Source organism: Dermacentor andersoni, chromosome 9, assembly GCF_023375885.2.
Source record: "Dermacentor andersoni chromosome 9, qqDerAnde1_hic_scaffold, whole genome shotgun sequence".
In the NCBI taxonomy this organism is placed as follows: Eukaryota; Metazoa; Arthropoda; class Arachnida; order Ixodida; family Ixodidae; genus Dermacentor; species Dermacentor andersoni.
Window position 1 is genome coordinate 87211845 of NC_092822.1, and position 25687 is coordinate 87237531.

The window sequence follows — 25687 nt, forward strand, 5'->3', positions numbered from 1 at the left end:
GAGGATGATGAACGGATATCCAAGAAGTACTCGGATATCTTGGCGCACTACAGGAAGCAGAGGCGTCACTACCCGCCCGCGCATAAGACGATGAGTAGGGACCAAGCGGTAACCTGGAGAACACAACAGTCTGGAACCTACCCACACGGAACACTGCTGCACGCCATGTACCCGGGCATCTACGGGCGAGACTGCAAGTTCTGCCCGCCGGGCACGCCCAACACCTGGCGCCATATGGTGCTTGGATGCAGGAATAATCGAGAAGCACCACCATCATCATCACCACCAGGCGATAACATGCAGAAAGAGGCGGATTCAGAAGAAGAATTGGAAGACCAGTGGGAGGCTCTGCTGGTGACGCAAGACCCTGACAGCCAGCTGCGGTTGGTGAACAGGGCTCGGGCGGTGGCAGCGAGCCATGGCTATCTGGACTGAGGAGGCCACCCACCTTTGGGCTCAAGAAGCCTGGTCTCACAAAAAAGTTTATTTCTCTCTCTTACTCTTTATTTTCTGAGGACCTATTGCAGGTAGAATCTTATCGTTACCTTGGCATCACAATCAATAATAAATTAACTTGGGTTGATCATATTACAAAAATCACGGCTGACGCTTCACGTACACTTGGTTTTATTAGATCACTTCCCACTTCCCCCGCTAACAGACGAAAACTGGCATACGAAACTTTTGTCCGCAGTAGGCTTGAATATGCATCCGCGATCTGAAGTCCTCATCAATCCTACCTAATTAACATTCTTGAATCCGTCCAGAGCAGTGCAGCGCGCTTCATATCGTCGACTTACGACTTTCATTCCCTTTCAATCCCTCTCCACTTGAGCGGACCCCTCGCCTCTTGTCAGCCAATTAGATAAGACAAGTCGCTTAGCGTAGGCAATGTTATTCGTTGTTAAAGCAAACAAAAGTGGCCTCCTACAAATGAAGAGAGCGGTTCATTGGTCTGTTCAGAAAACCCTGCAGGTCACCGTCCGATGATTGCGTCGGCGGTTATGGAAATTTGACGTCAGGAGATTGGAATAAAAACATATTGGAATAGTTTTATGTTATAGGGCCCTTGCTTGGCGTTCTGTTGTTTTCGGTTTGATAATTCATGTAACTGGTGATAATTTTTATGCATGCCGTAAAAAAATTCTTTTTTTTTCTGTTTTTAATGTGCGAATGTGTTGCATTCATCCCCTGTATTGATCCCCCTATGCTTGTACCGAATGTCTATTATATTTCGCATATTCGGACCCATCCACTAGCCTGCGGCTATTGGGTCCAACATTCTTTTGCGTATGCACTGTAACACCTATTATGATAATAATAAAGAAAGAGAGAAAGAAAGTTCACTGGAATGGAAAGGGAACGGTAAAAAGCACATAAAAAAAGGCATGTCATGTATGTTCATGCTTGTGTAGCGCCAGACAATGAATGTTGTACTGGATCAAGAAAAATAAGCAGCCGATAATTGCTCGCTTAGAAGAACGATAAACATTAAGTGCGATGCAACTTGAGAAATAATTATATTGAAGCTTCCAAGACTTTATAAGAAAAAAAAATTTGAATCGTCACGACGCCGCATGACAAGTCACCGCAGGCGTCGAAGCCTAGCTATAAAGATATTATTTTTGAACAGCTCTGATAGTGAACATGTAACAATGGTTGCTTGCGCACTGTCAAACTTTCATATACTGCGGCATAAAGCTCATGGAACGGTGCGAAAACGCGCTCGCAGCGAAAGTGAAACATTATGAGCAGACATGCATGCAGACGCGCAGTCGGTCACCGCGAACCCGTGCGAGCGCTGCATTGAAGCATCATTCTGCTTTGCTCGACTTGGTTACACAGACAGCTCACTATGAGAGCACATTTCACATAGTTTTCTCTCAGCGATTGCCTACCTTTCACGCAAGAGACCGGTTCGGGGAATCGACTGCGGCGACCGCGCACAGTGTCTGCCAGCTTACTGCACGTTGTAGGTGAAGAGGTAGCGTCTGTAAACCATTCTGTGCTTCCTGTTTGTCCAAGATTATTATGTTAAAGGTAAAATACTTCTGTCACTTCGAGAGTACTTGCGGAATGTTCAAGAGGGCTCCCGCATGGTATCTTTATTTCACACACACGAAATACCTAAAAATAGAATAAAATGCCAAGATTGTTTGATTCAATTCAATTCAATTCTTTATTCAACATCGTCATGAGGATGTTGGGTGCATCGACAAAAAGCCAGAAGAAAGGCTTGACAGAGGTCGACGCACCCTACATTGACTTGGCAACAGTATCGCAGTGTATCATACAGCATGTGTAAAGCATTCGCAATAACAGCATTGACACAAATGAAACGGTATTTGAACATTACAGGCAAAAACAAAAGCAAGCACAAAGCACTATGACATAAGTGTCAGCAGTACATAAATTAACAATTCACAGCGCGTTATTTAATGTCTGTGGAAGAATGTAGCTAAGCATTTGGCGACCATAATTCGTTCGCTTTTTAGGCACAAACCACGTGAAGCCAGTGCGGGTAGCATACTTAAGTTCCTTGCATTTCAAGATTGCCAGGTCTAACATGAATGTATTATTCTGTCTTATACTTGTTTTATACCGCCTTAACAGTAAATTTTCATGCAGTTGGGGAAGGGGGGTGATGCCAAGTGACGCAAAGATCGGTGCGGTATGTTCAAATCTCGAAGCATTAGCGCCGATAGCCAAACCTATGCGGAGCGCGCCGCGTTATCCCTCAGACTACACAAGTGAGGCGCTTCCGACAGATGGCGACTCCGTAGGTCCTCGCCCCCATAGTTGTATGAAACTCTACGCTCGCCCACAATACCCACATTATTCGGTCATTCCAGCGACTATAGGCGGCGCGACGGTAAGTCAAGATGTCTGCCGAGACGGTGATAAGCCGATCTCGCAAGCGTGTGCATATCGAGCATCAAAGCACGTCATACCCTCTAGTTTCGCTGCAAACCATACTTTCTTTCTTGCTAAAGAGACGCAAGGGTGTGTAAACGAAGGCGAAGCTACGTTCAACGCCGGTCACATCATATGCTGCGGCATCAAGTCGATTGGAGACGATTTTAAAGCGAAAGCTTTACTGGCCGCGAACTTGCGATTTCGCCGTGGCGGTGCCCCGAGGAGGCACATGACGTCACAACGCGCGCCTCGCCGCGGATATTTCTCTCTCTCTCTCGCTCCCTAGTCGCTACTGCGCATGCGCCACTAGTAGCACCGAGCCACATGTGTTCCGCCGCTGCGCAGCGCCGCGCCTTTTCACTGCCGCAGTTTGGTATGACGTCACACCGCGTTACTCGTCGTTGCGCTCGACTCCGCTCGCTTCGCCAGCTGCATACACAGCTTTCACGACAACACAACTGAGCTGTCATCAATGTTTGGCAAGGAAAAGTGTTCCGGCACCGTCTGGCTATTGAGCCGTCGATAGTATATGACTAGACGATTTTCCCTATTTTTCTTTTTCACGAGTAGCACTTAGCGTATGGCGAAGATGTTTCGGTTACAATGCCATTAGCCTTGCACTCTTTGACAATTTCTTGGATTGCTTCTCTTTCCTCAGCATTAGTCGTGTACGGTTTGCAGCTGACTGGAGTGCTTTCGGAACACTCTGTGATAGTCTTCTCCAGTTGGTTACAACGCTCCTACTCTGACAAATTCAGTGCAAAGCAGTCCCTGCATTCATTCAGCATCTTCAGCAGTGCATCCACTTGTTGTTCATTGACGTCTTTCCCGACTTTCAGCATACTACTATCAATGGGCTTCAGCTGAGGCACATGTCTCACGGGGGTCAACTCTTCACCCCCTGAAAGCAGTTCAGCGTGAGCCAACAAACTTTCCTTGATCAGCTGTTGGTCTTCATCCTTGTCGTTCAACGTTGGTATCTCAACCCTATCGTGTTCGATGTGAAGTAGCATTCCCTTACCAGGTCCACTAGGTAAGGTTTCTCCAGATTTCCTTCACTCTTACTGGTCTCCACTGTCACCCAACACACGGTTCTTTTGGGCAGCAAGACGGTTTCCTTGACACGAAGTGGTTCCTTGGAAGCCTTCATCTGGGCAAGGTCTATGTTACAAAATAGAAGACCATCTTGGTAGCCAATCCTGAGTTCATCTCCCATGCGTAGGTATGCAATGTGGTTCCAGGTACAGGTCCAGGTTCAGGTCCAGGTTCTACCAAGCAGCATGTCCACGGGCAAGGCACTGTTGTTGACGACAGTCACTTTGACGTTGCCGCATACCCAATCATCGATTTCTATGTCTACCTCCGAGGTCCCGATAGAACGAACTGTAGATGTGCGGTGTTTCCAAACCCATACAACTGTTGGGCCCTGCACACAACTTGTAGGCTGCACTTTTCAGCCGCTTGAGGACGCAATATACAGTTTGAATTTCCCTGGTCAGTCATCACCGAGAGCTGGCGAGTTCCATTGATGGTCGCAGTCTTCAGGAACTTTGATGGACCACTGCCACTTGTTGGATTCTCATTCAAAACAAAGTTACCAACAGGGTTTGTTTTCGGACAGTCTCTCGCTATGTGCCCATTCCTTTCGCAACTGTAGCATTTCCGCTCCGCTTTATCACGCTTGGGAGGCTCTGGCGTTTTCTTCGGTTGTCCCCCACCACTTGTTTGGTCTGTGGCACATGCATTTGTGATCACTTGCTTACGTGGACGCGCGATAGTCCAAGATCTTGAGGTCGGAGGCTTGGCACGAGGTGTCGTGGCACCTGGATCACCACCTTGTGGCTTGGCCCCTGGTGACTTCTGCATTCTAGCTTCGCTCATTCGCTCCATTCTTTGCAAGTGTGCCAGCAATTCATCCTCATCCTTGCGTTCCTTTGCCGTCATGGAGATGCATGCGTCTCTAAACTGCAACCCCACCAAAACTTGCTCCTTGGTATCTTGCATACAGAGGCACAATCTCTTGCATAACAAGGTATTTTCGAGGAAGTATGCCGTGATGGACTTTCCCCTCATCTGGACTCTTTCCTGCATTTGCTTCCACTTTTCGGCCGTGCGTATCTGGCCCACAAATGTCTTTCTGAAGGCAATCTTGAAGTCTTTCCACGTTGTGAGGTCATCGACACGGGTCTGAAGCCAAAATCGAGCAGGTCCCTTCATGTGAAGCTTGGCGTTTTCTAGTCTGAAGCTGTCCGGCCAGCCATGCAGGACCGCCATGGAATCGGTACTCTTCAGCCACGCCCCAGATTCGTGGGATGAGCCCTCGCCGTGGAAATCGTGGACAGCTTTATTCAGGTCCGGCATAACGTGGAACGCTTCAGGTTTCCTCCCCAGGAGCCCCAGTAACCGCCGGTTTTGCTCCAGCAGAGTTTGCATCATTTGGTTTTGGTGAGTTCCGCCACCGTCTGCCATCTTCGGGCTTGTCTAGGCGTCTCCCTAGGCGTATACACAGTTTTTCGCCTCCAGCTGAGCGTCTATAGGCTTATGACGTCACAGAGAGCGTCCGCACACTCGTTTCTGAGGTGGCACAAAGACACGTTTTCGATGTCAGTACTTCACGAAGACGGTACCGTTGCGTCTCGTAGACGTCACACAGAGCGTCCGCACGCACATTTTCAAAGCAACACAAAGGGTCCCTTTTACGGTCAATACCTCACGATGACGGCACAAACGCAGCGTCCGTTGAAGAGTCAGCGAGCATCACCGTCGACGCAATCCCGCGACATCGGCTTCCAGGATCGCTTAACCACGAAGGTTTCGGTGCATCCCACTTCTGAGATGTTAGGAATTTCTTCGCAGACACACAGATTTCAAACAAGGGCGCTCTTGAAAAGACAAATAACAGAAAAAAAGAGTTCAAGACAGTGTGACGACTGCTTTCCTTCGTGGCCGCCATCTCTCTCCCTATGTTGCCAGCCTTCGCTTCCGTTTCCGCTAACAATAGATTGCACATACACTACGCAACGGCACACAAAAACATATGCCCGTGGTGTGGGAGCACACCGACATTCTACCAGATCAAATGGGAATGCACGGCTCACACTGAAGACCAAGAAGACAATAACACGAGAGTGAGGTGGGAGGCATTGCTATCCAGCTCTGCCCGCGGGGACCAACTCAGGCTGGTCTGGTGGAAAGAAAGGATAGTGAGGGGCAGCGGTGGCTTCGAAAGGGGCCTGACTACACGGTGTTGCCCCGTTTAAGGGTAACGAAGTCGGGGTTGTTGTTGTTGCCTCAAAACATGGCTTGTACCCACAGGGAGGATTAGCCACACCGGGTGGACTGTCTTTTGTGCGAATAAAGATTTCCTCTTCTTCTCCTGTGCTGGACAGAATCGAACCCGTGTCATTATATGTTCAGAAAATTTTGCCTGAATATATAATCAGACTCGCTCCTCCCTTGGATTTAGCGGCGGCACGTTGGATGGTGCAGCGTGTCCATAGGGAAGGGCGAAAGAGGAGCCCGGCTGAAGTACATGCCTCATACACGACGCGTTTCGGCGACTGCAACACGGTGTGTCATTGCATTGCTTCATTATTAATCGCATTAATGTCGACATTTATCGTGAGATGGGCTGTGTCGGAATTTTTCGTTGCGAGGCGGGGTGCATTGAAGCAAACTCTTTAGGAAGTCGCCAAACCTCTTCTGTATGAAAGAAAAGCGGCAGCAGAGTGGAAGAAGTAGCATATCCCACGGCTTGCTGAATTTCTAACGGGTTCTTAGCAACTTCAACTTCTCTTCCCCTGTAATACTTCCTCTTGTGGTGTCACTATGACACCAACCTTAAACGACTTCAAGAATAACCAGCCCGGCATTCTGCTACCTTGTGCACCACGTAGGGAAGTAAAGAAGAAGGAGAAGAAGAAGACCCTATAGCAGCCGCAGCCATTTGTTGGTCTACTGTGTAGTCTACTGGACACTTTTCTGCTACTGTAGCTGAGCACATCAGTGTCTTTGTACACGACAATAACAGCAGGAGAACGTCGTCAGCAATCTGCCACGTTGCGGCGACAGCGATGGGGGCGGAAACCGACGCCTCTGCGTTATCCCGGCCGCCATCGGGCGTGAAGAGACGTTCGACGGCGCCCACATTCGCCATGTACCGCACGCTGGCCGCAGCATGGCTGGGTTGTCTCTGCGCAGGCGCAGCTCTGGGATACGCGCCTGCCGCTCTGCGTACGCTAACGGCCGTGCCTACCGCCCAGGGCGACAACGTGTCCCCGACCATCTCCGCCGATGGCGCCATCTGGTGAGCAGTAGTGATCACCTCACACTTTCCGATGCACTAGAATAGTGTACGGCCCAGTATTCTAGGACATTGTACCGGTGGTCTGCATGGAAGAACGCTCGTCAGAGTATTGGCATCTTAGTCGCATGCTGCGAATAAGGAGGGGGAGGCGGTTTGGGGCTACAGACATTGCGGAAAGTTCGTGCTGTTGTCGTGTGACGCGGGTGGAGAGCACGCCGTTGGACAACAAAGAACGCGCCTAAGGCGGCGAATGTACAGGCACGGACGGAGGCACGAAGCGGGAGCAGGAGCTAATGTTTATTAGGCCGCACTTCAATACATCAGCACGGAAGAAGTAAAGAAAGCCTTGGGAGCTATGCAAAGGGGGAAGGCAGCTGAAGAGGATCAGGTAACAGCAGATTTGTTGAAGGATGGTGGGCAGACTGTTCTAGAGAAAGTGGCCACCCTGTATGCGCAACGCCTCATAACCTCGAGCGTACCGGAATCTTGCAAGAAGCCTAACATAATCCTAACCCATAAGAAAGGGGACGCCAAAGACTTGAAAAATTATAGAACGATCAGCTTACTGTCAGTTGCCTACAAACTATTTACTAAGGTAATCATAAATAGAATCAGGAACACCTTAGACTTCGGTTAAGCAAAGGACCAGGCAGGATTCCGTAAAGGCTACTCAACAATAGACCATAGTCACACTATCAATCAGGTGATAGAGAAATGTGCGGAATATAACTAACCTTTATATATAGTGTTCATTGATTACGAGAAAGCGTTTGATTCTGTCGAAACCTCAGCAGTCGTGGAGGCATTACGGAATCAGGGTGTAGACGAGCCGTATATAAATATACTGAAAGATATCTGCAGCGGCTCCACAGCAACCGTAATCCTCCACAAAGAAAGCAACAAAATCCCAATAAAGAAAGGCGTCAAGCAGGGACATACGATCTCTCCAATGCTATTCACAGCGTATTTACAGGAGGTATTCAGAGACCTGAATTGGGAAGAATTGGGGATAAACGTTAATGGAGAATACCTCAGTAACTTGCGATTCGCTGATGATATTGCCTTGCTTAGTAACTCAGGGTACCAATTGCAATGCATGCTCACTGACCTGGAGAGGCAAAGCAGAAGAGTGGGTCTAAAAATTAATCTGCAGAAAACTAAAGTACTGTTTAACAGTCTCGGAAGAGAACAGCAATTTACAATAGCTAGCGAGGCAGTGGAAGTGGTAAGGGAATACATCTACTTAGGGCAGGTAGTGACGGTGGATCCGGATCATGAGACGGAAATAATCAGAAGAATAAGAATGGGCTGGGGTGCTTTGGCAGGCATTCTCAGATCATGAACAGCAGGTTGCCATCATTTCTCAAGAGAAAATTGTATAATAGCTGTGTCTTACCAGTGCTCACCTACGGGGCAGAAACCTGGAGGCTTACGAAAAGGGTTTTACTTGAATTGAGGACGACGCAACGAGCTATGGAAAGAAGAATGATGGGTGTAACGTTAAGGGATAAGAAAAGAGCAGATTGGGTGAGGGAACAAACGCGATTAATGACATCTTAGTTGAAATCAAGAAATAGAAATGGGCATGGGCAGGACATGTAATAAGGAGGGAAGATAACCGATGGTCATTAAGGGTTACGGACTGGATTCCAAGGGAAGGAAGCGTAGCAGGGGGCGGCAGAAAGTTAGGTGGGCGGATGAGATTAAGAAGTTTGCAGGGACAACATGGCCACAATTAGTACATGACTGGGGTAGTTGGAGAAGTATGGGGAAGGCCTTTGCCCTGCAGTGGGCGTAACCAGGCTGATGATGATGATGACTTCAATACATTGGGTAGTGCCTGATGACTTCACATACATTCAAGGAATCGTCACTAGGGACGCACTAGGCAAAAAAATGATTTAGAACGCGAAATATTTCGTAACACCACAGCTGTCTCTCCTATATATAGAGTTTCAGAAACAGCGGACCAAAATTATTGAAATATGGGCCTTGCGCGTTGGTGGATGGAGTTTTAAGTAAGCAATACGCGAATTATGAGAGACACCGTAAGTCATTGCTCCTGACTAATTGAGACAAGCACTTTGTGGTACTTCTCCCTTCTTCTATTTTTTTTTATAACGCGCACCTAACTCTTGCACACGATAGTCTCTGCATTTCGCCTTCACCGATTTGCGAGTGCTGCTCGTATCGGGAGATCGAACTCGCGCCTTCGTTCTGTACAGTTAAACGCAATATGGGGTTTTAGGCTTCTGCGTAGCTAAAGTTAGCCGGCGCAAAGCGCGGTGCGTACAAAAGAACGCAAGCAGGGCGGGGTGTGCTTTGAGTGCGCTATTTTTAAAGCTCCCTAATTTCAACTGTACCACCGCGGCAAGTTTAGCGGCAAGTCACAGTTTCGCCTGAAAGGCCGGAGCATTGATAGCAATTAATAGCAATGCACCCGACAACTACCGGAAGTAAGGTTCGTAGTTTAATCGGCCTATAATTGGAGTCTACGTTCGCTTACTGATAAATTAACAAGCGTGGTGTCCCGCGCGCGCGCGGACACACATGAGCAGATCTCACTCCGTGTCCTCGGACACTTGCCGTCACAATGCTAACGTGAAGAGCGCAGACAGAGGATCGAGAGCGAACGGTTCTGCTGTTGTTCTCTTCAACGCGTCTCCGAAACTTGAGATTGCAGGACTTCCAACACTATAGGCTCGGCAAAACAGCGCAGCCATGCAGCCACAAGCCACACCGGCTCGATATCGAAATCGGCGCAGTGAATGCCAAGAAAACCAATTTCTCCGTTTCCATGTATTTGGGTAAACAGGTAGGGATTCCTCCGAGAGTACTGTGAGCAGGGATTTTTCTGTTCCTGATATAAAGATTCCTCTTAAAGGTTCAAGTGCGGTCCGTCATAAGGGGCAAATTGCTCTTCGACGAAGATTCTATCGAGCGTGCCTTTTCAACAAAGCGCTATAGAAACGTTCGACAAGTTGAGCTTCCGATCCGTCTTAATATGCTTAGCTGTTGAAGTCCGCTTCTTTCGACGTTGGGCAGGCGTCTGTACCATAAAACTACAACCGTTAATCTATATTGTTCATTAATAATGCTAGCTGCGCTAACTTTTATCTAGAAACACTACAAATCCGTACAAGGATGGCTCAACGGGCATGTTAATAGTGTTGCATCTTTGGTTAGCAGCGCGGCAATCTAAACGGGAAGTCAGAGAAGTGACAAGTCGGCGCTCTTTTCTGTCACCTTTCTCACTTGCCATGTAGATTGTCCCGCTCATATATATCCAAAGATATAAATCCTTGAATGTTGTTCATTCGGTTGGCCCATTTCTTTCTGAAGAAGCTAGCTAGATCCACGTACACTACATACACTCTATGATGAAGCATTAGTAAAGCTCGCGACGACGAGCCCCTGCGCAGTGGGCGAGGTGGCCTCAGAGAACATCGGCCGTGAGATGTAAGCTTCAAATTCTTTCAGGTGCGTTCCTATCAAAAGCATTGACTCACGAACGCAGACAGACAAAAGATCACTAAGTTGCATCGGCGTTATAGTGCAGGCGAAGTTTATTTTGTCAAGGTGTTTATTTGCAGGGTGCGCAGAAAGGTAGAGGTGTAACTGAGTGCGGAGGTTTTACCATGGGAGCAGCTAGAACGCTGGCAATGCGCCTGGCTGACCGGAGCTTATTCTTCGTTACAATTTATTTTCTCGTATTTTGCGCTGAAGACCGAGGTCGCGAGCATGATTAGAACAACCAAGGTCCGCTGGTGTGATTTTTGTCGTACACGAGGGCTAACACATGGGGTAAGCCTTTCGAAAAAATTAATCGCAGTTTCGCCCTAAAGGCTAAGCACATTGTAGTAGCAAATTATTAGACAGCTATGTGTAGTAAGGGATTGACTGTATGAAGTGCTGCAAGTATTTGCTTGCTAACTAAATTAACAAGCACGGTGTCACGCACGCACAGTCAAATATGAACATATCTCGCTCGATGACTGCGGACACTCGCTGTCAATATGCAAGCGGGATGATAGAGTGGCAGCAGCGATGAGAGAATTGCCCTTCGTGCTGCCTCTCGCTTCATCGCCAACTACAGGCGCGCGAGAACGCAGCGCACACGAAGCCATCAGCTACCTCGGGTCGGCTAGCCTTCGAACCCGCTGCAGATTGCCTCCAAGATAGGATGCGCGCGGTCGCTCCATGCCGTGCCGCGGCTGGAGTGCAAGCGGAGATGCGGGCTGCGCCCCCTCCCACCCCCGCGCTTTCTAACGGGCGCACATCTCCCCCTACCCTTTGTGCGCGCGAAAAGCTGCCGCGCCCCAAAATTCCGGCGGTGAAAATTCCCCTGGAGTACCCGTGTAACTGCTATCGCAATAAAAACAAAAAGCAATATATGCCCCATAACATCGAATATATGCTGGGCTCTCATATAACGACACGCTGCCCGTGTATTCCCATAAGTTATATAGAATTAGTGGACATGGGTTTATGGAGAACACGTGTTTTTTTCGATAGAGAAAATTCAAAGAGCTTTCTGTTAGTATCACTGGAAGAAGTGGGCAGCGGAGGAACAAGATTGTATTGGCCGTTTCATTTTGACTAAACTCAACCTTTCCACATTGCGCATCGCGTCGCCTTTTATTATTGCGATCGCAATTATATGGAAACTCCAGACGCGTTTTCGCCGTCGGCGTCACCGTGATGTTCCGTATAAAGTCCAAGGCCGATAACACCATCGCCGCGCGTCGCATACTCTATGTGCGAGTGAAAGCACGCAAGGGAAGCCTACGATGGGGGCGCAATCTGGCGCGCGCGTAGGAGAAAGCGGAGAGCAAACGCGCCGTTTTCAGTCGCGCGAAAGGCCGCGGGGCGATGGGAAGGAGGGAGGGGGGAATTAAAACCCCTCCATACACGTTTTCGCCGTCCAGGTTAAGTACCACCAACCTACCCTCCTCCTCCACGATCCTTCCTCGCTCACCCCCTCAGCTTCTGGCGTCAAGCGGAGCTTGCGTAGGCCCGGCTTCTCAATTACGCGGAAGCGACGTCACTTCTGCATAGAGGTGCGAGGGTAGAACAAGCGAAAATTCAGGAACCGGAAATTCCGGAAGCAGAACGACCCGAAACGGAAACCCTGGAAGCGGGAACTGTGGAAGCGAAACCGGTATGAGCGACGAACCAGGGAACAGCGGTGCACAACAAAGGTTGGCGCTACTTAGCAAAAGCGGCGTTGTGCGTGGGTTGAGGCGTTTTAGGGGGAGTCACGTTGTACTCCGGCAGCAACTGCGCATTTCGCGACCGCGCGCAAGGGGAACTCGTGTTAGCCACTCAGTTTCGTGCGCTATATATGTGCGCTATATATTGCGGAAAGCGGGGAGGCAGCGCGGAATGGAGGGGGTGAGGGTTGTTTCGACTCCGCCAACAAGTGCGTACTTTGCACGACCGCGCGCGGTCGCACGCGCCCTCTCACGAAAGCGATCTGCAGACGGCTCATACATGCGTGTGGGCTGTGTTCTCGCCGCTTTTGCGTTGAAGCGGTACCCACACGATGGTCACTTCGCTCGCTGCTGCTGCCGCGCTTCTTCCCACCAGCGTTTTGACAGCGACTGTCCGCTCTCGTCGAGTGTGAGGTGTTCATGTTTGCTTGTGCACGCTGACACCATGCATACTAATTCAGTTAGTAAGCGAATGTTTCCGAGTTGATACTGCAGATAAAGCTATTATATACTGCCCTTACTTTGTATAGCTGTATACTAATTTTCTATCGCAACCGATGCTTCGACTTTCGGGCGAAACTGCGACTTTTTTACAAACACGCTTCCGCAAGGTCTTGGATCAGTTGGTTGAAATGCTACAACCTTTACTGACGTGGATTTTCTTCAAAGAGAATAATAATATGATGATCTTTTCAAACAAGAGCTGCCGAATTATGCTGTTTTAAATTTTACATTAGGAAGAGGAAACAAGAAGCGATCATATTTGGTTTCTTTTCCTGCTGGGTTGATACTCCTATCTTTTGACTTTGATGTACAATGGATTGCGGCGCTCCCTTGGATTTACAAGCATGAACGTTGTCTATAACATTCTCGCGTCGCAGGTTTAGCTCTATGCTGCCGCTAGGCGCCGTTGTGGGCAGCATGTGTGCCGGCAATCTGTGCCAGTGGCTGGGCCGACGCAAGGCCATGGTTGGCTGCTCGCTCGGGTTCCTCCTTGCCTGGCTGTGGTTGCACTCGACCGACAGTGTGACCGGTCTGTACTCGGCTCACTTCGCAGCGGGCTTCTCCGTGGGCTTGGTGTCCCTCTGTGCTACTGCTCACAGTGTCGAGGTGGCCGCGGCTGTCAATCGAGGATTCGTGGTGCGTGTTCGGCACGAGTGAGCGCATTATAGTTCCGTAAGCAAAAACTACGACGAGAAATCACAAGACTTAATGGTCAGGCTTCGACAACAACAACGATGACGACAAGAAATTGGCGGTGCATCCATCCTTTATGTATGATTGGCGACTTCAATGCTATTATCAATCTGTCTTGTGGTTGGAAGGTAATTGTTGATGATGTGTTTACATAAGGATTATTTGAAATGCTGCACGTGCCCTGTGAGATATACCCAGTAAGCGAAGTTGGCACAAAGAGGTTCATTGAAGATTGGCACGTACCGAGTGACTCAAGTTGTCCAACGGTTGGTTTTGAACGCGGTTCCTTCAGCACAGCAGCCGCCCGACGCTCTGCCCATTTGAGCATGGATTACCCAGTGACCCACTTTGGCGGCAAAGAGGTTAGGCGCGGACATGCAGATGGAGACATGCGAGAAGCGGGCTGAATTTCCCAAGGAATACTAATAGCCTTAACAAGGTCATTATAATCACCCATCGTGAACAACAGCTACAAAAACAACAATACCAGCTTATCAGGGTGCACATTTTGAGGCGTAACCGCCAACATTAGCAAATGACGCAAACACATACCGTGCTTGCGCGCGCCCGTGGACACACATGTGCAAGTTCTATATCGTCGTCTTTACGAATGGGAAAAATAATTCAGGAATTTTATATGCCATAACCACGACCTGATCATGAGGCACGCAGTAGTGGGGGACTCCGGAAATTTGGGCCACCTGGGCTTCTTTAACGTTTACTTAAATCTTAGAGCACGGGTGTTTTCGCATTCTCCCCCATCGAAATGAGCCGCCGCAGCCGGGATTCGATCCCGTGCTCAGCAGCCCAACAGCATAGCGGGTTCGAAATGGAACATGCGAGCTCGTGGCAAATAGCCTCGTCATCGCATGTTGCCTCATGCCCCACGTGAAAACAAAATTAGAGAGTGATGCGGTTCCTTCTTATACCGCCTGCATCCGATCTTGCAAATTTCCTTCTTCCTACCTTTATATAGCATGCGAGCGAAGAAGAACGGAAGAATCTGGTAGAGTGGTCAACGCTACCGGTCATGCTCGCCATTCGTCCCAGTATTGCTTCCCTCCTAAGTGTCTACACTGTTACACTTGAATAAGCTTAATTTACAGTTTCAATTTCAAGGTTCGACAGACAGAGTGCCTGCATATAAAAATCGAATAGCTTTTGTTTGGAGGTGTGCCACAGGAAATATATATAAAAAAAAGAAAGAAATACATTGAATATGGGGGTGCGAGCAGAAGGAAAGCTCTCCTTTTTGCGTCTTTCAGTTCAAACAAAATGGGGGGTCGCTCGCTAAAACCGCATGTAACGTTCCACGTATGCAACCAGATGTAGCGAAAACGTGCAGTACTATAGCACTACTAACGTGCCTTACTTTGGTATCGTTGTGTAGAAAAGCGGAGCCATTACTCGATCATGCGTGTTTCGCCTGAACAGATGGCGCCGGTGTCGTGCCATGCAGGACGCGATCGGAGATAAATTTAGCCTCTCGCTCGGCGTTCAGATAGGCGTATACACCGGCAACACGTTTGTCGATCCCAGCGGGAGTTTTAGCGTTTGAGAGAGCTCACTCTGTCATAGTAGGGATAATGCATGAAACTCAAATCTGTACTTACCAGGAGGGATATGTAAGGCCGTAAGGCTTATGAGTCTACAATTTGTTGCAGAAATTTGACGGTTGTTAGGCTTTGGCGCCCCCGAATTGAACGCGTAGGGGTACAGAAATGGCGTGAAGAAACCCAGACAGCGAGACAGAGGGATGCCAATTGGCGACCACCAGCGTTGACCACGCTGGGACAACTACGAATTGGAAGCAAGCACATTTGTAGTATTACACCACAGGACTCCCACTATAGCTGTAGCAAAAACAAGCTTTGTCCTGCGTGAATGAATGTTACTTGCTTAATGGGTTACCTCGTTTCTGTAGCCGTAGTTCCCATACACCATGTACAACACGCACAAGCTGTTTCACGTACCTCAACAACGGTTGCGGCCACGATAAAGCCTACGTGCTTACAATTTTTTGTTATAGAGGATTTTTTGTTGTAGAGGCGTTTGACTGTACCGAGCCGCACCGCGCAGGGTGGCGGCCTATTCGTGGCAGTGACTGCGGGCATGCTCTATTCCCACTGCCTGGGCCTACTTCTGGACTGGTCTTGGCTGGCCCTGGGGTGCGCCATCCCGGCGCTGCTGTTCGCAGCCGTGGCTCCCTTCGCGGTCGAGTCACCCCGTTGGCTCTTGCTGCATGCACGGAGGGACCGCGCTGTGCAGGTGTGACGACTTATTTACTTGTGTTTAATTGCAGAGAGTGCAGAATGCGTCCTTTACTTGCTGTTTTACCTGTGTATTCATTGCGTGCTCGCTCCCTAATTATACGAGAAACTACTGGGCAGGTTGTTTTTTTTTTGTTTATTTACGATGTTCCTTTCTAAATTTATCCAGCCTGCTTTTACTTAATTGGAGCTTTATTATGAAATTTGTTTGTTTCGTATAACTCTGCTTACTTGTTTACAAATTATCAGATTGCATTGCGCCATGTTGTTCCCTTAACGTCACTTTAACTTCTATTCAGGAACCATTAGTTTTACTAAATAAGTGTAATCTTAATGTACAATTTCATTATTATGTAGAATTTCCTCTTTGCATAATTTTTAAACATTCTCTAGATGTAACTTGTTTTTAATCGAGTGGTTTTCCCGTAACAGTCCCTGATGGAGTTGGCAGTATATCCTAAATAAATCGGCAATAAAATAAAGTAAATACTGACTTTAATTTTGCAATGCTCTAAAACATGCCAAGAAAAGTTAGAACATAATCTTCACCTTTATTTCTGGCCTCGGAGAGCACGTTCGTACATAAAAAAAAAGAAGGAAAATCAAGCGGCACTTTAGTTGTAAAAATAATTAGCGGATTACCTATAAACGAGTAACATGGTTTTTGGAGCCATCAATAACTGAAACATCGCTCCAACGCACCCAAAAACGCTACCACGAGCTCTGCGTTAAGTTTCCGGCGCTGGAATCAGCATCCTGATGTGTCAAACTCTGTGTATCAAAAATGACGACAGCGGCACGCTGGTGCAGAACCTCACGTCGGCGTTTACGTAAGCCACCTCTCATCCCGAGCCACCTCGGTATTATATGCGGTGCCGTTTCGGGCTTTGTCCTGTACGTACTGGCCAGTCGTGCAAGACAGCAACTTTGTATCATTGTTTTCGTCATCCTCGTCGTCATCATCATCATTATATTTTATGCCCACCGGCGATCTGCAATTACCTTTATTCTGCGCTAACGAATTCCAAGTTATGCCTGAAAATTTTCTCATTTCATCGCACCATCTCCGGCGTCCTCGACCACGCTTGCGTTCTCTCGGCACCCATTCTGTAACTCTAACACCATTTATCTGCCCTACGCATTCATGACCTGCACTGCTCCATTTTCGCCTTTTAGTGTCAACTGGAATATCGGCTATCCCCGTTTGCTATCTAATCCACACCGCTCACTTGCTTTCTCTTAATGTAACGCCGAATATTTTTCGCTCCATCGCTCGTTTCGTGGTTCTTCTGTTGAAGCTCCTGCCCCGCACGGTAGTACCTCTAGAACGTAATGATGGTACGCTCTTCAAGGATAGCGGAAAGGCTACCAGTCATGACTTGCTGATGCCTGCCGTATGTGCTCCTTGCCATTTTTTAATCGTCTTTTATCTTTGCGCACATATCCACAAATATATCCACAGGGGTAAACGACCAACCCCAGCAGAACCCAACCACGCCGAACCCGGGAGGGCAGGCATATAAACGTTCGCTTTAGAAGGCGCAAGTTCAACGCACTGTTGGAATCTAACTAACGTGAAGCTTCTTTGAGGTACCAAGGTTGCAACAGTAGCGAATGACAGGGGCATAGCTTCGGCGCCTGTAGTTGTTACATGTCTGCGTCACGAGGACGATGATTGTCGAGGGAAGAATGTTGATGGCAAGCGTGTAGGAACAGGATTACCATAGACAAGGCGCCTAACTATACGATGCCTATATCTGACAGCCGTGTCGTACTCGTGTGCACCGCTACCAGCCGCGCATCATTTCCTTGTTCCTCTTATGCTTGCTAATTCTGCAAGCCTCCTTAAGCTATTGGAAGAGGGCGCTACAGGGCCCCCCGCGCAGACGGGACATCGAAACGGACACATGCAGACACGGCGGTGAGACAGATCCGTGATTGTTCCAGGATAAGCGAAGCGCGATATTCAGGTGTACGCGAACGCTTGAGCAATAGATTCCGCAGCGATGTCCGGTATGAGCACAGCCTCGAGCCAACGCGTAAAGGCCAGAATACATGGAGCGAATATAGTCGGCGTTCGACGCCCGGCGGCGTACGCGCGATGCGCGACGGCGGAGAAAACGTCGTTCGCCGCCGATCTAGCTGGCGCAGAAAAGTTCGTCGGGCCAGGTCGGGTGTCGACGATACCGGAAGCGGCAAACGAACGGCGCCCCAAAGCGAGCCAATCAGGTCTCACTATCCACCCGACTTCCGACTAGGCTTCCCCGCTTGTCCGTGTAGCCCGATCCCGCTCTATCGCTCACGCCGGTCTCCCGCTGTTCGTATTCATGGCATCCAAAGCGGCGCGGCTGGAATTTCACAAGTTAATCTCAGCTGTTCAGAAGCGTGCCGCGCGCGCGTTGAGCCACAGAACAGAGCCGCAGAGTTGGAGGAGCCGTAAGTTGTTTACCCGCCCAGTGCTGCCATAACGCATAGCATCGCCGCTTCCTTTAAGCTACATCGGCACATGAATGTCTCAAACTCATAAAAAACACTAGAAATCATTTCTAAACAAAATTTTACGCGTTTTTAGAGTGTTCCGCAATTCAAAAGCGATAATAGTTGTCGTTAAAGTTTTTTTTTTGTGTCATGTGTTTCACTACAGCGCATTTGCCGCGTCTAGCCCCACTGATAACGCATAGACTCGGCGGCGGCGGCCGCCGTGTCTTCGCCCCATGTAGCGCAGCCCGACGAACATACGGCGTCGCGCCGCGGCAGATTTTCTGTCGCCCGAACTTCGTCGTGAAAGTTCGCTCCATGTATTCTGGACTTGAAGCTGTGCACTATCATTATCGGATAGCTGTAACCACGTGACGAAGGAAGCGGTCGAGCCGTGTCGATGTGCGCGTGGTCTAAGTGTCGGACACGGGTGGCAGGAGAGGCTGAGCCGGGCACTTGGTGTGACGCGTCACTTTGGCGCATTGGCAGGGCATACAAGCGCGAGTCCGGTTACGCATTTTGGTGTTCAAGTGAGGCCATAAGTAGCGTAGCGTTACGCAGCAAGGCGCTGCATAGCTCGGATGCCAGGGTGGCAGATGTCGCGTAACGAGTGGAACAACAGAGCATGGCAGTAGGTCATGGATACGAAAGGCCATGGAAGGTTCGCTGATGTGCCACACCGAAGCGTTCTTGATGCACACTGATGAGGTAACGGCTGCGCTCGGAGAGATGGGGAGCTATTACGTAGCGCTTGCATTTCGGCGTCTTCAAGCTGCGGCATCTACTAGTTTTCCCAGTCTGCGGCATGCTCAGGGAAGCTAATGGCAGCTACCCGGGAGGGTGCGTCAGCAGCCTTATTGTCCGCATCCTTACTGTACCGTGTGTCGGTGGTTAATTCGGACACGTAAGACGATTGACGAAGTTTCCTAGTGACTTACTTTGAGGAATTGGTTCGCAACCCTTGGGCAAGAGGCTTGTGGTTCCTGAGAAGATGAAACTCTTGACCTTCCAAGAAGTGGTCTGAAACGTCGATTGGGATTTGTTTTTTATTTGTTTTATTTATTTACCCTCAGGGTCAAAGACATTATAGGGGGGAGTGGTCACAGATACAAGAGAAGTGGTTGTTCGTAATTATACAATAATAGCTCAACATAATAATAGCTTAATACAATACTAGCTTAAATATGAACTTACAATATATACAATAATAACACAGTGTAACCCAGCGTATAAAATCTACAGCAGTTGCAGTAAGTACAATATATGCAAAAGAGTTATAACATTACTTTTAAAGCACGCAGGAATAATTTATAATCTTTACTTTCAGTCGTTTGTGCGGGAAGGCAATTCCACTCTTTCGATGCACGCGGTATGAATGAATTAAAGAATGCGTGAGTTCTATATGACGGAATTGAAACTTTATGAATATGATCTAGTCTGTTAGAAACATATTGAGGAACAGAAATTAGTTCGTTACGCAAGTGTGGATGGTGGTAAAGCTTATGAAAAACAACTAAATGATGTATTTTACGTCGGGATGCGAAAGCAGGCAGATTAAGATTAGATTTTATAGCTGTTATACTAGCGGTGTGGTTGTATTCTAAGAAAATAAAACGAATGGAATTGTTCTGAACCGTTCCGAGTGCGTGAGACATTTTCCTGAAAAGGGCCCGATATTGATGCGGCATATTCAAATTTTGATCTAATAAATGACTTATATAGGAAAAGCTTTAAGGAAGAAGGTGATATTGAAAAATTTCGACTAACGTAGCCGAGCATACGATTTGCGTTATCTGTAATGTGTGTTATATGATCATTCCAGGTAATGTTAGACGTTATGTGTACACCAAGATACTTGTGCGATGATACAGGTTCCAGTGGTATGTTGTTTAGTTTGTAGAGAGATAGCGTTGTTTTCGATCTGGTTACGTACATAAATTTACATTGAGTTATGTTTAATTCCATTAGTCCTATCTTGCACCACAAACAGACTGCGTTAAGGTCAGGTTGCAGAACGCTTACGTCATTATCAGAAGTTACTTTCTTAAATATTACGCAATCAGCTGCAAAAAGGTGAATATTTGAGGAGACGCAAGAAGCTAGGTCGCTTATGTATTAAAAAAAAGAAGGCCAAGCACTGAACCTTGCGGAACACCAGACTTTGCAGCGCTAAATCCTGAATTAGTGTTCTTAGCTGAAACAAACTGAGAACGATTATATAGGAAACATTCAATCCAGATTAGAAGTTTAGGATCAATGCTAAGTAGAATAAGCTTATATAAAAGTAGTTCATGGCAAACTTTACCGAAGGCTTTAGAGTAGTCGAGGAAGATGCAGTAGGCTAAAGAGTTATGGAGGATAATATTTAACTTATGTACAAACGTCGGTAGTTGTGTGTCACAGGTGTACGTTTTACGAAAGCCGTGTTGCGATGTTGAAAAAAAAAACGAGTTAAATTCAAGGAAGTTTTTAATAAGCTAGAACAGGATATGTTCAAGCATTTTGCATGGTTTGCTAGTAAGGGAGATGGGTCGGTAGTTAAGGGGGGAATGCCTGTTACCTGATATATAGAGTGGAATTACCTTCCTAATTTTTCACTTTGATGGAAGAGAACCACTATCAACAGTCTGCTTAAAGATTATAGTCAATAAAACAGACCAATAGGCCGTTGTAATTTTTAAAAATTTTGGTTCGATTTGATCAGATCCTGGCGTGGAAAATGATTTTAGGGATCTAATAAGTTTTCTTGCACCGTCGAAGTTGATTATTACAGGAAACATGGCTGTGTAGTTGTAAGTATGCAAGGGTGGTACTGACGGATTTGCGTTTGAGGATAAATTATTTGAGAAGGCCTCGTTAAGAACAGCATGCGTTTTCGGGAATGGTGCAGCCTGAACGATCAGTTGGGGTGATGCAATAATCTCTGCTTGGCTTTATCGTGCGCCAGAATTTCCTTGGTTCCTTGGTTCGCAGAGTTATGTTTGAAAAGTTATCCCTAGCTTCTTTTACTGCTTTTAGGTATTGGTTAGTTGCTTTCAGGTAATCTGTGCAGCGATCATTCGCAGGCAAGTTCTTAGCAACCTTACGTTGCTAAGGGGACCACCTTACGTTACCACCTTACGTTAGGTATGTTAAAATCACCGAGTAATAGAAGAGGGAGATTGTGGTTTGAAGCAACAAAATTTAATACATCTTGTAATTCACTGATGAAACTGATGATGATTAGGAGCTCAATAGCATGCACCTAGAATAATGTTTTGATAGGCCATTTGGGTTACCGCCCAGACGGTCACTAAGCTACTGCCTACTTGTATAACGTGAGACGGTAGGTCTTCGTGTATGCCTAATAACATACAGCTACCCTGACGTCCACTACGATCATGAATATTGAAAAATGACGCGCAGCGGAAAAGATTTCACCCTCTTCAATTTCGGGACCAAGCCTTGTTTTGGTTAGTGCTATGATATCAGCATTAGATGTGTCGATTGCAGATGATAAAAGTTCGCTCTTGTTAAGGATGCTACGAATGGTGCAGATAAGAAAGGTCACATTTCGTTGCGCAGGCCCGCTTCCCCTCACTGATTCCTGTGTCGCATCTTGTGCTGCAGAGGAGCACTGAGTATTGGGTGTTGGTGGCGCACGCATGTGCCTTTGCTAAGATACAGGGTTAGATACGGGTACTGTGGGAAGTTCTTTTATAGCAGCAGTTACGGGATCGTATACGTACTGTTTCTTGTTGATCACGAGCTTTTTATAACGCAACTGATAGCTAGCTTCACAGGGTTGGTTTTCAGCAAAGATAATAAGCTCTTTGCGAGCCTAGCGTCTGGCAGGCGAGAACTCCTCACTGGCCATAATATTTCTTTTTTTTTTTATTTCTGGCGAGCGGAAAGCACTGCGTTTTTAGTGCCAACTTGACAATTATGGTGCGGCATTTGCTAGTAGCATAAGTACCGACACCTACATCTTTACCGATTTCGTCAGGCGGTAAGCTGACGGAATCAGCTTACCGCCCGACGGCACCTAAGCTGGTGCACCTAAGCTGGTGCACCTAAGCTGGTGCACCTAAGCTGGCACCTAAGCTGGCGCACGGTGGTGCTCGCTCGGTGCAGGCGCTGAAGCGGATTGGTCTCAGCGGCACCTACGCGGATCGCGAGGCGCGCCACATCGAGGAGGCGTTCACGTGCCTGCCGCCAACGGCCGTCAACGTGCTCCTGGTGTACCACGTGATGTTCGTCCAGCAGTTCTCGGGCATCGGCGCAGCGCCGCCGTACATCGCTGGCTTAGCGCAGGCCGCGGGAGTGACCGTGTCACCGGCGGCGTTCGCCGTTCTGCTGTCATCGCTGCAGGTGCGGGGCGGAGGCTGCCGACAGCCTCGCCCAAGGGGCAGCGCGGGCATCTCGCGGTGCATAGTAACGAGTTCGCACTGTGGCAATCACTCTAGTGTCCACAATTCAGGGCAAACGACGCATTTAATGTGTAACCATTATAGAGGACGGTAACTGAGGTCATGTGATGTGACGCTGTCGCCAAATTCACCCCCTCCCTTCCACGCCCCCTCAGGGAGCCGATAAATGGGGTGACTGCGCGAGCCGGATAGGCTGATATTGTATACTGAGGAGGAGTGTTGAGAGGGATTGCGCGCCGGTGCGGTGAGTGCGACGTGGCCAGTAAGGAGCTGGAGACGCCACCGGAGAGGGTGAATGGACCGCAGCTGCGTGACCTCGATGTATGGCATTGCTGCAGCGCGTGAAGGTCACGCGGAGATAATTGTAATTATTTTTTATTGTTGGAATCAAAAGGGGACGGGGACGTAGGTGCTGAGGAAGCCCGGTAAATTATTTATTGATGCTGTGAGGAGTACGCGTAATGTTCAATGAAGCGAAATTGTAAATACTAATTTCGTGAATTCCTGATATAATCAGAAATCATAATATTCGTTAAACTACTCCATGACCACTGCGAGATATTTCACCCTCACCCAGATATTTCCGATCAGTCCTGTCTGGCGTAGAGCGAGACCGTGCTATGCTTGCATATTTTCTATTTTCACCGCACCACTCAACTTTCTGGTGTCTTCGATAGCGCTTTTCTTGTCTTGGCGGCTGATCTCTATCGCGAATAGACTATCGGTTTTCTGCTGCACACAACTAAAGTCCTGCCCAACTTTACGTTATTCTTTTTCATCTCAACTAGAATGCTGAGGTGCGCGTTTGTTCTCTTTTGTACGCGTTTGTTCTCAATAATTGTACGATTGTAAAATTACTGTGTAAATCATTGGGTAAATTATTCAGTAAAAAGATAGTAATTTATTGAGTAACTATTGTAAATCTATTGTATGTATTGTAATAATATTGTAATTATTGAGTAAATTAAGATAGTAAGTTATTGAGTAAACAGTAAGTTATTGAGAACACTGCAGGCACTGAGTGCCTGCTCTGTGCGGTCCAACGCATTTTCGTTCGTCTGGTATATATTTTTTTTTTATGATCGTAATCAGTTGAATGATGTTTCTAAAACTAGCTTGTTTTTCTGGTCGATTAAAGTGATGAGTAGTGCTGATTTCATTCGAAATTACCTTTAAGAATAGTTTGTACAATGCCAACAGCAAGCTCCCGTCTAATACGTTAACATGGCGATGGCACTCTTAGAAGTCTCTGTCATGCACACGAAGTCATAAGGCTTTGCGCATAAAGTGTCAGAAGCTTCCCTCGTCAAAATTCATCAGATTGACTATCATTCCGTTCCCTTGCCGCTTTCACCGTTTCACATTTTGCAAAACTCTTCTTACCTCGTCCGTCTAGTTGTACGCAAAGCTTCAGCTTATTTGCAGCTAGTACGCCAAATCGTGGTTACCCAGCAGTTTGGGATAATTTACAACATATCATAGCACTATCTTTCGGCCCATAATGTATCATGGAAATTGCTGGGAACATTGCCACGCTTATCTTTCGCTGCACATATCTTGTGCCCGCCAATGCAGGTCTCCTTTTTGAGTATTTCATGCTTCTCCCGTTCGCCTGTCATTTGTGTAAGCGGGATACGAGTTACGTTGTTGCAGAGTGAGTCAAAATTAGTTGGTAGTTATTGGACTGTGGATGGGAATAACGACACTTGGTTGCGCCAGCCGATCGCGCAAACACGGAGTGGTCGTAGCGCGACAGGAGTGTGCTGGTGCTGAGTCATCCTCCATGCGCCTCCTCTTGGGACGATGTAGAAGGCGTCGTGGCTCACGTCCCTACAGCCGCACATTGTCAGTTCTTGTCAGTTGGCGTGGTGCATACTGACGAGCATTGAGTTCCCTACAAAAGGTACCAGACGAAAAATTCTGTCGCTGTGTACGGGTGGTTTAAAGCATGGTGATTCAGCCAGTATGGGCACGATGATCAGTGCGTGGATTTCACCCAGCTTCGTCCTTCTGGCTTCAAATGGCTTTGTGACCTTGGAAACTGATCACTTTCCATAAAACAGTGTGCCATATGTACGTGCCACAATTCACAGGGTATATCCATGTGCGCAGACTCTTATTGTCTCCTGTATTTAGAAAAATGTGATTGCTTTGAACTTTACGTCAATAAAAGCGGATAAAGCGTAGTAAACAAAGCCGTAAGAACGTCTGAAGCCACAAGCATGAATATGAGGCGAATACATGTACTAACAATCATTCCTACTGTAGCTTGACAATCGCAGCACCACAGTTCTCTCCAGTAATTTTAGTAAGGCAGCATCCGCGCCTGTCCTGTGTGTTTCCTTCTTTGTTCTTTGTTGTTTGCGCGGTTACATGATGCATTCCAATATCGACCACCAACTAGCCCGTCTCTCCCTGTTAAACTTTGTGCTAACAAGGATTCGTCTAAAGTTACGTTGTGACAGCACTCGAGGCAACATGTCAACATGAAGCAGAGTTGGCGAGTGGGCAACTTGCACTATACTGCCGTGAAGAAAAGAAAAAAAAAAGATTATGATAGGGCACACCTAGCGTTCACAAGCTAACCTCCTTTGAAGCCTCTCCCTGCACCTTTCTCCTTTCCCTCTGGTTATTCAGCGCGTTGCACACTGGGAATTTTACCTAGATGGAGAGGGAAAAAGAAACGACAGAAACGTGAAACCTATGTGAGCGTAGGCGTCAAGCATGAGAAGCGCGCGCCGATTGTAGTACCGCCACCAAACAGAGGAACCCGCGCGAGTACAGTCGGGTTCCACGTGGCCATTTTACCCGATCACGCGCTTATGATCGAATTACGGGCACCCCCTGAGATTCTCCTCTTCTATTTCTTTTGGCTGGGCTTCAAGTTTGTCACCTGAG

The 25687-nt window shown here is 47.7% G+C and overlaps 2 protein-coding genes across 2 annotated transcripts; one reads left to right on the forward strand and one right to left on the reverse strand.

Annotated features, from left to right (window-relative positions):
* Positions 1 to 3111: 3111 nt before the first annotated feature.
* Positions 3112 to 5851, reverse strand: LOC140213225 (uncharacterized). Its single transcript, XM_072284371.1, has one exon. It carries the CDS (start codon positions 5383 to 5385, stop codon positions 4273 to 4275), a length of 1113 nt encoding a protein of 370 aa, XP_072140472.1. The 5' UTR covers positions 5386 to 5851; the 3' UTR covers positions 3112 to 4272.
* A 1138-nt stretch (positions 5852 to 6989) lies between these two features.
* On the forward strand, positions 6990 to 25686 carry LOC126528371 (facilitated trehalose transporter Tret1-like). Its single transcript, XM_072284565.1, has 5 exons — positions 6990 to 7222; positions 13317 to 13575; positions 15712 to 15900; positions 22494 to 22730; positions 25675 to 25686. The coding sequence occupies exons 1-5, from the start codon at positions 6990 to 6992 to the stop codon at positions 25684 to 25686; spliced, it is 930 nt and encodes a 309-aa protein (XP_072140666.1).
* Position 25687: the final 1 nt, after the last annotated feature.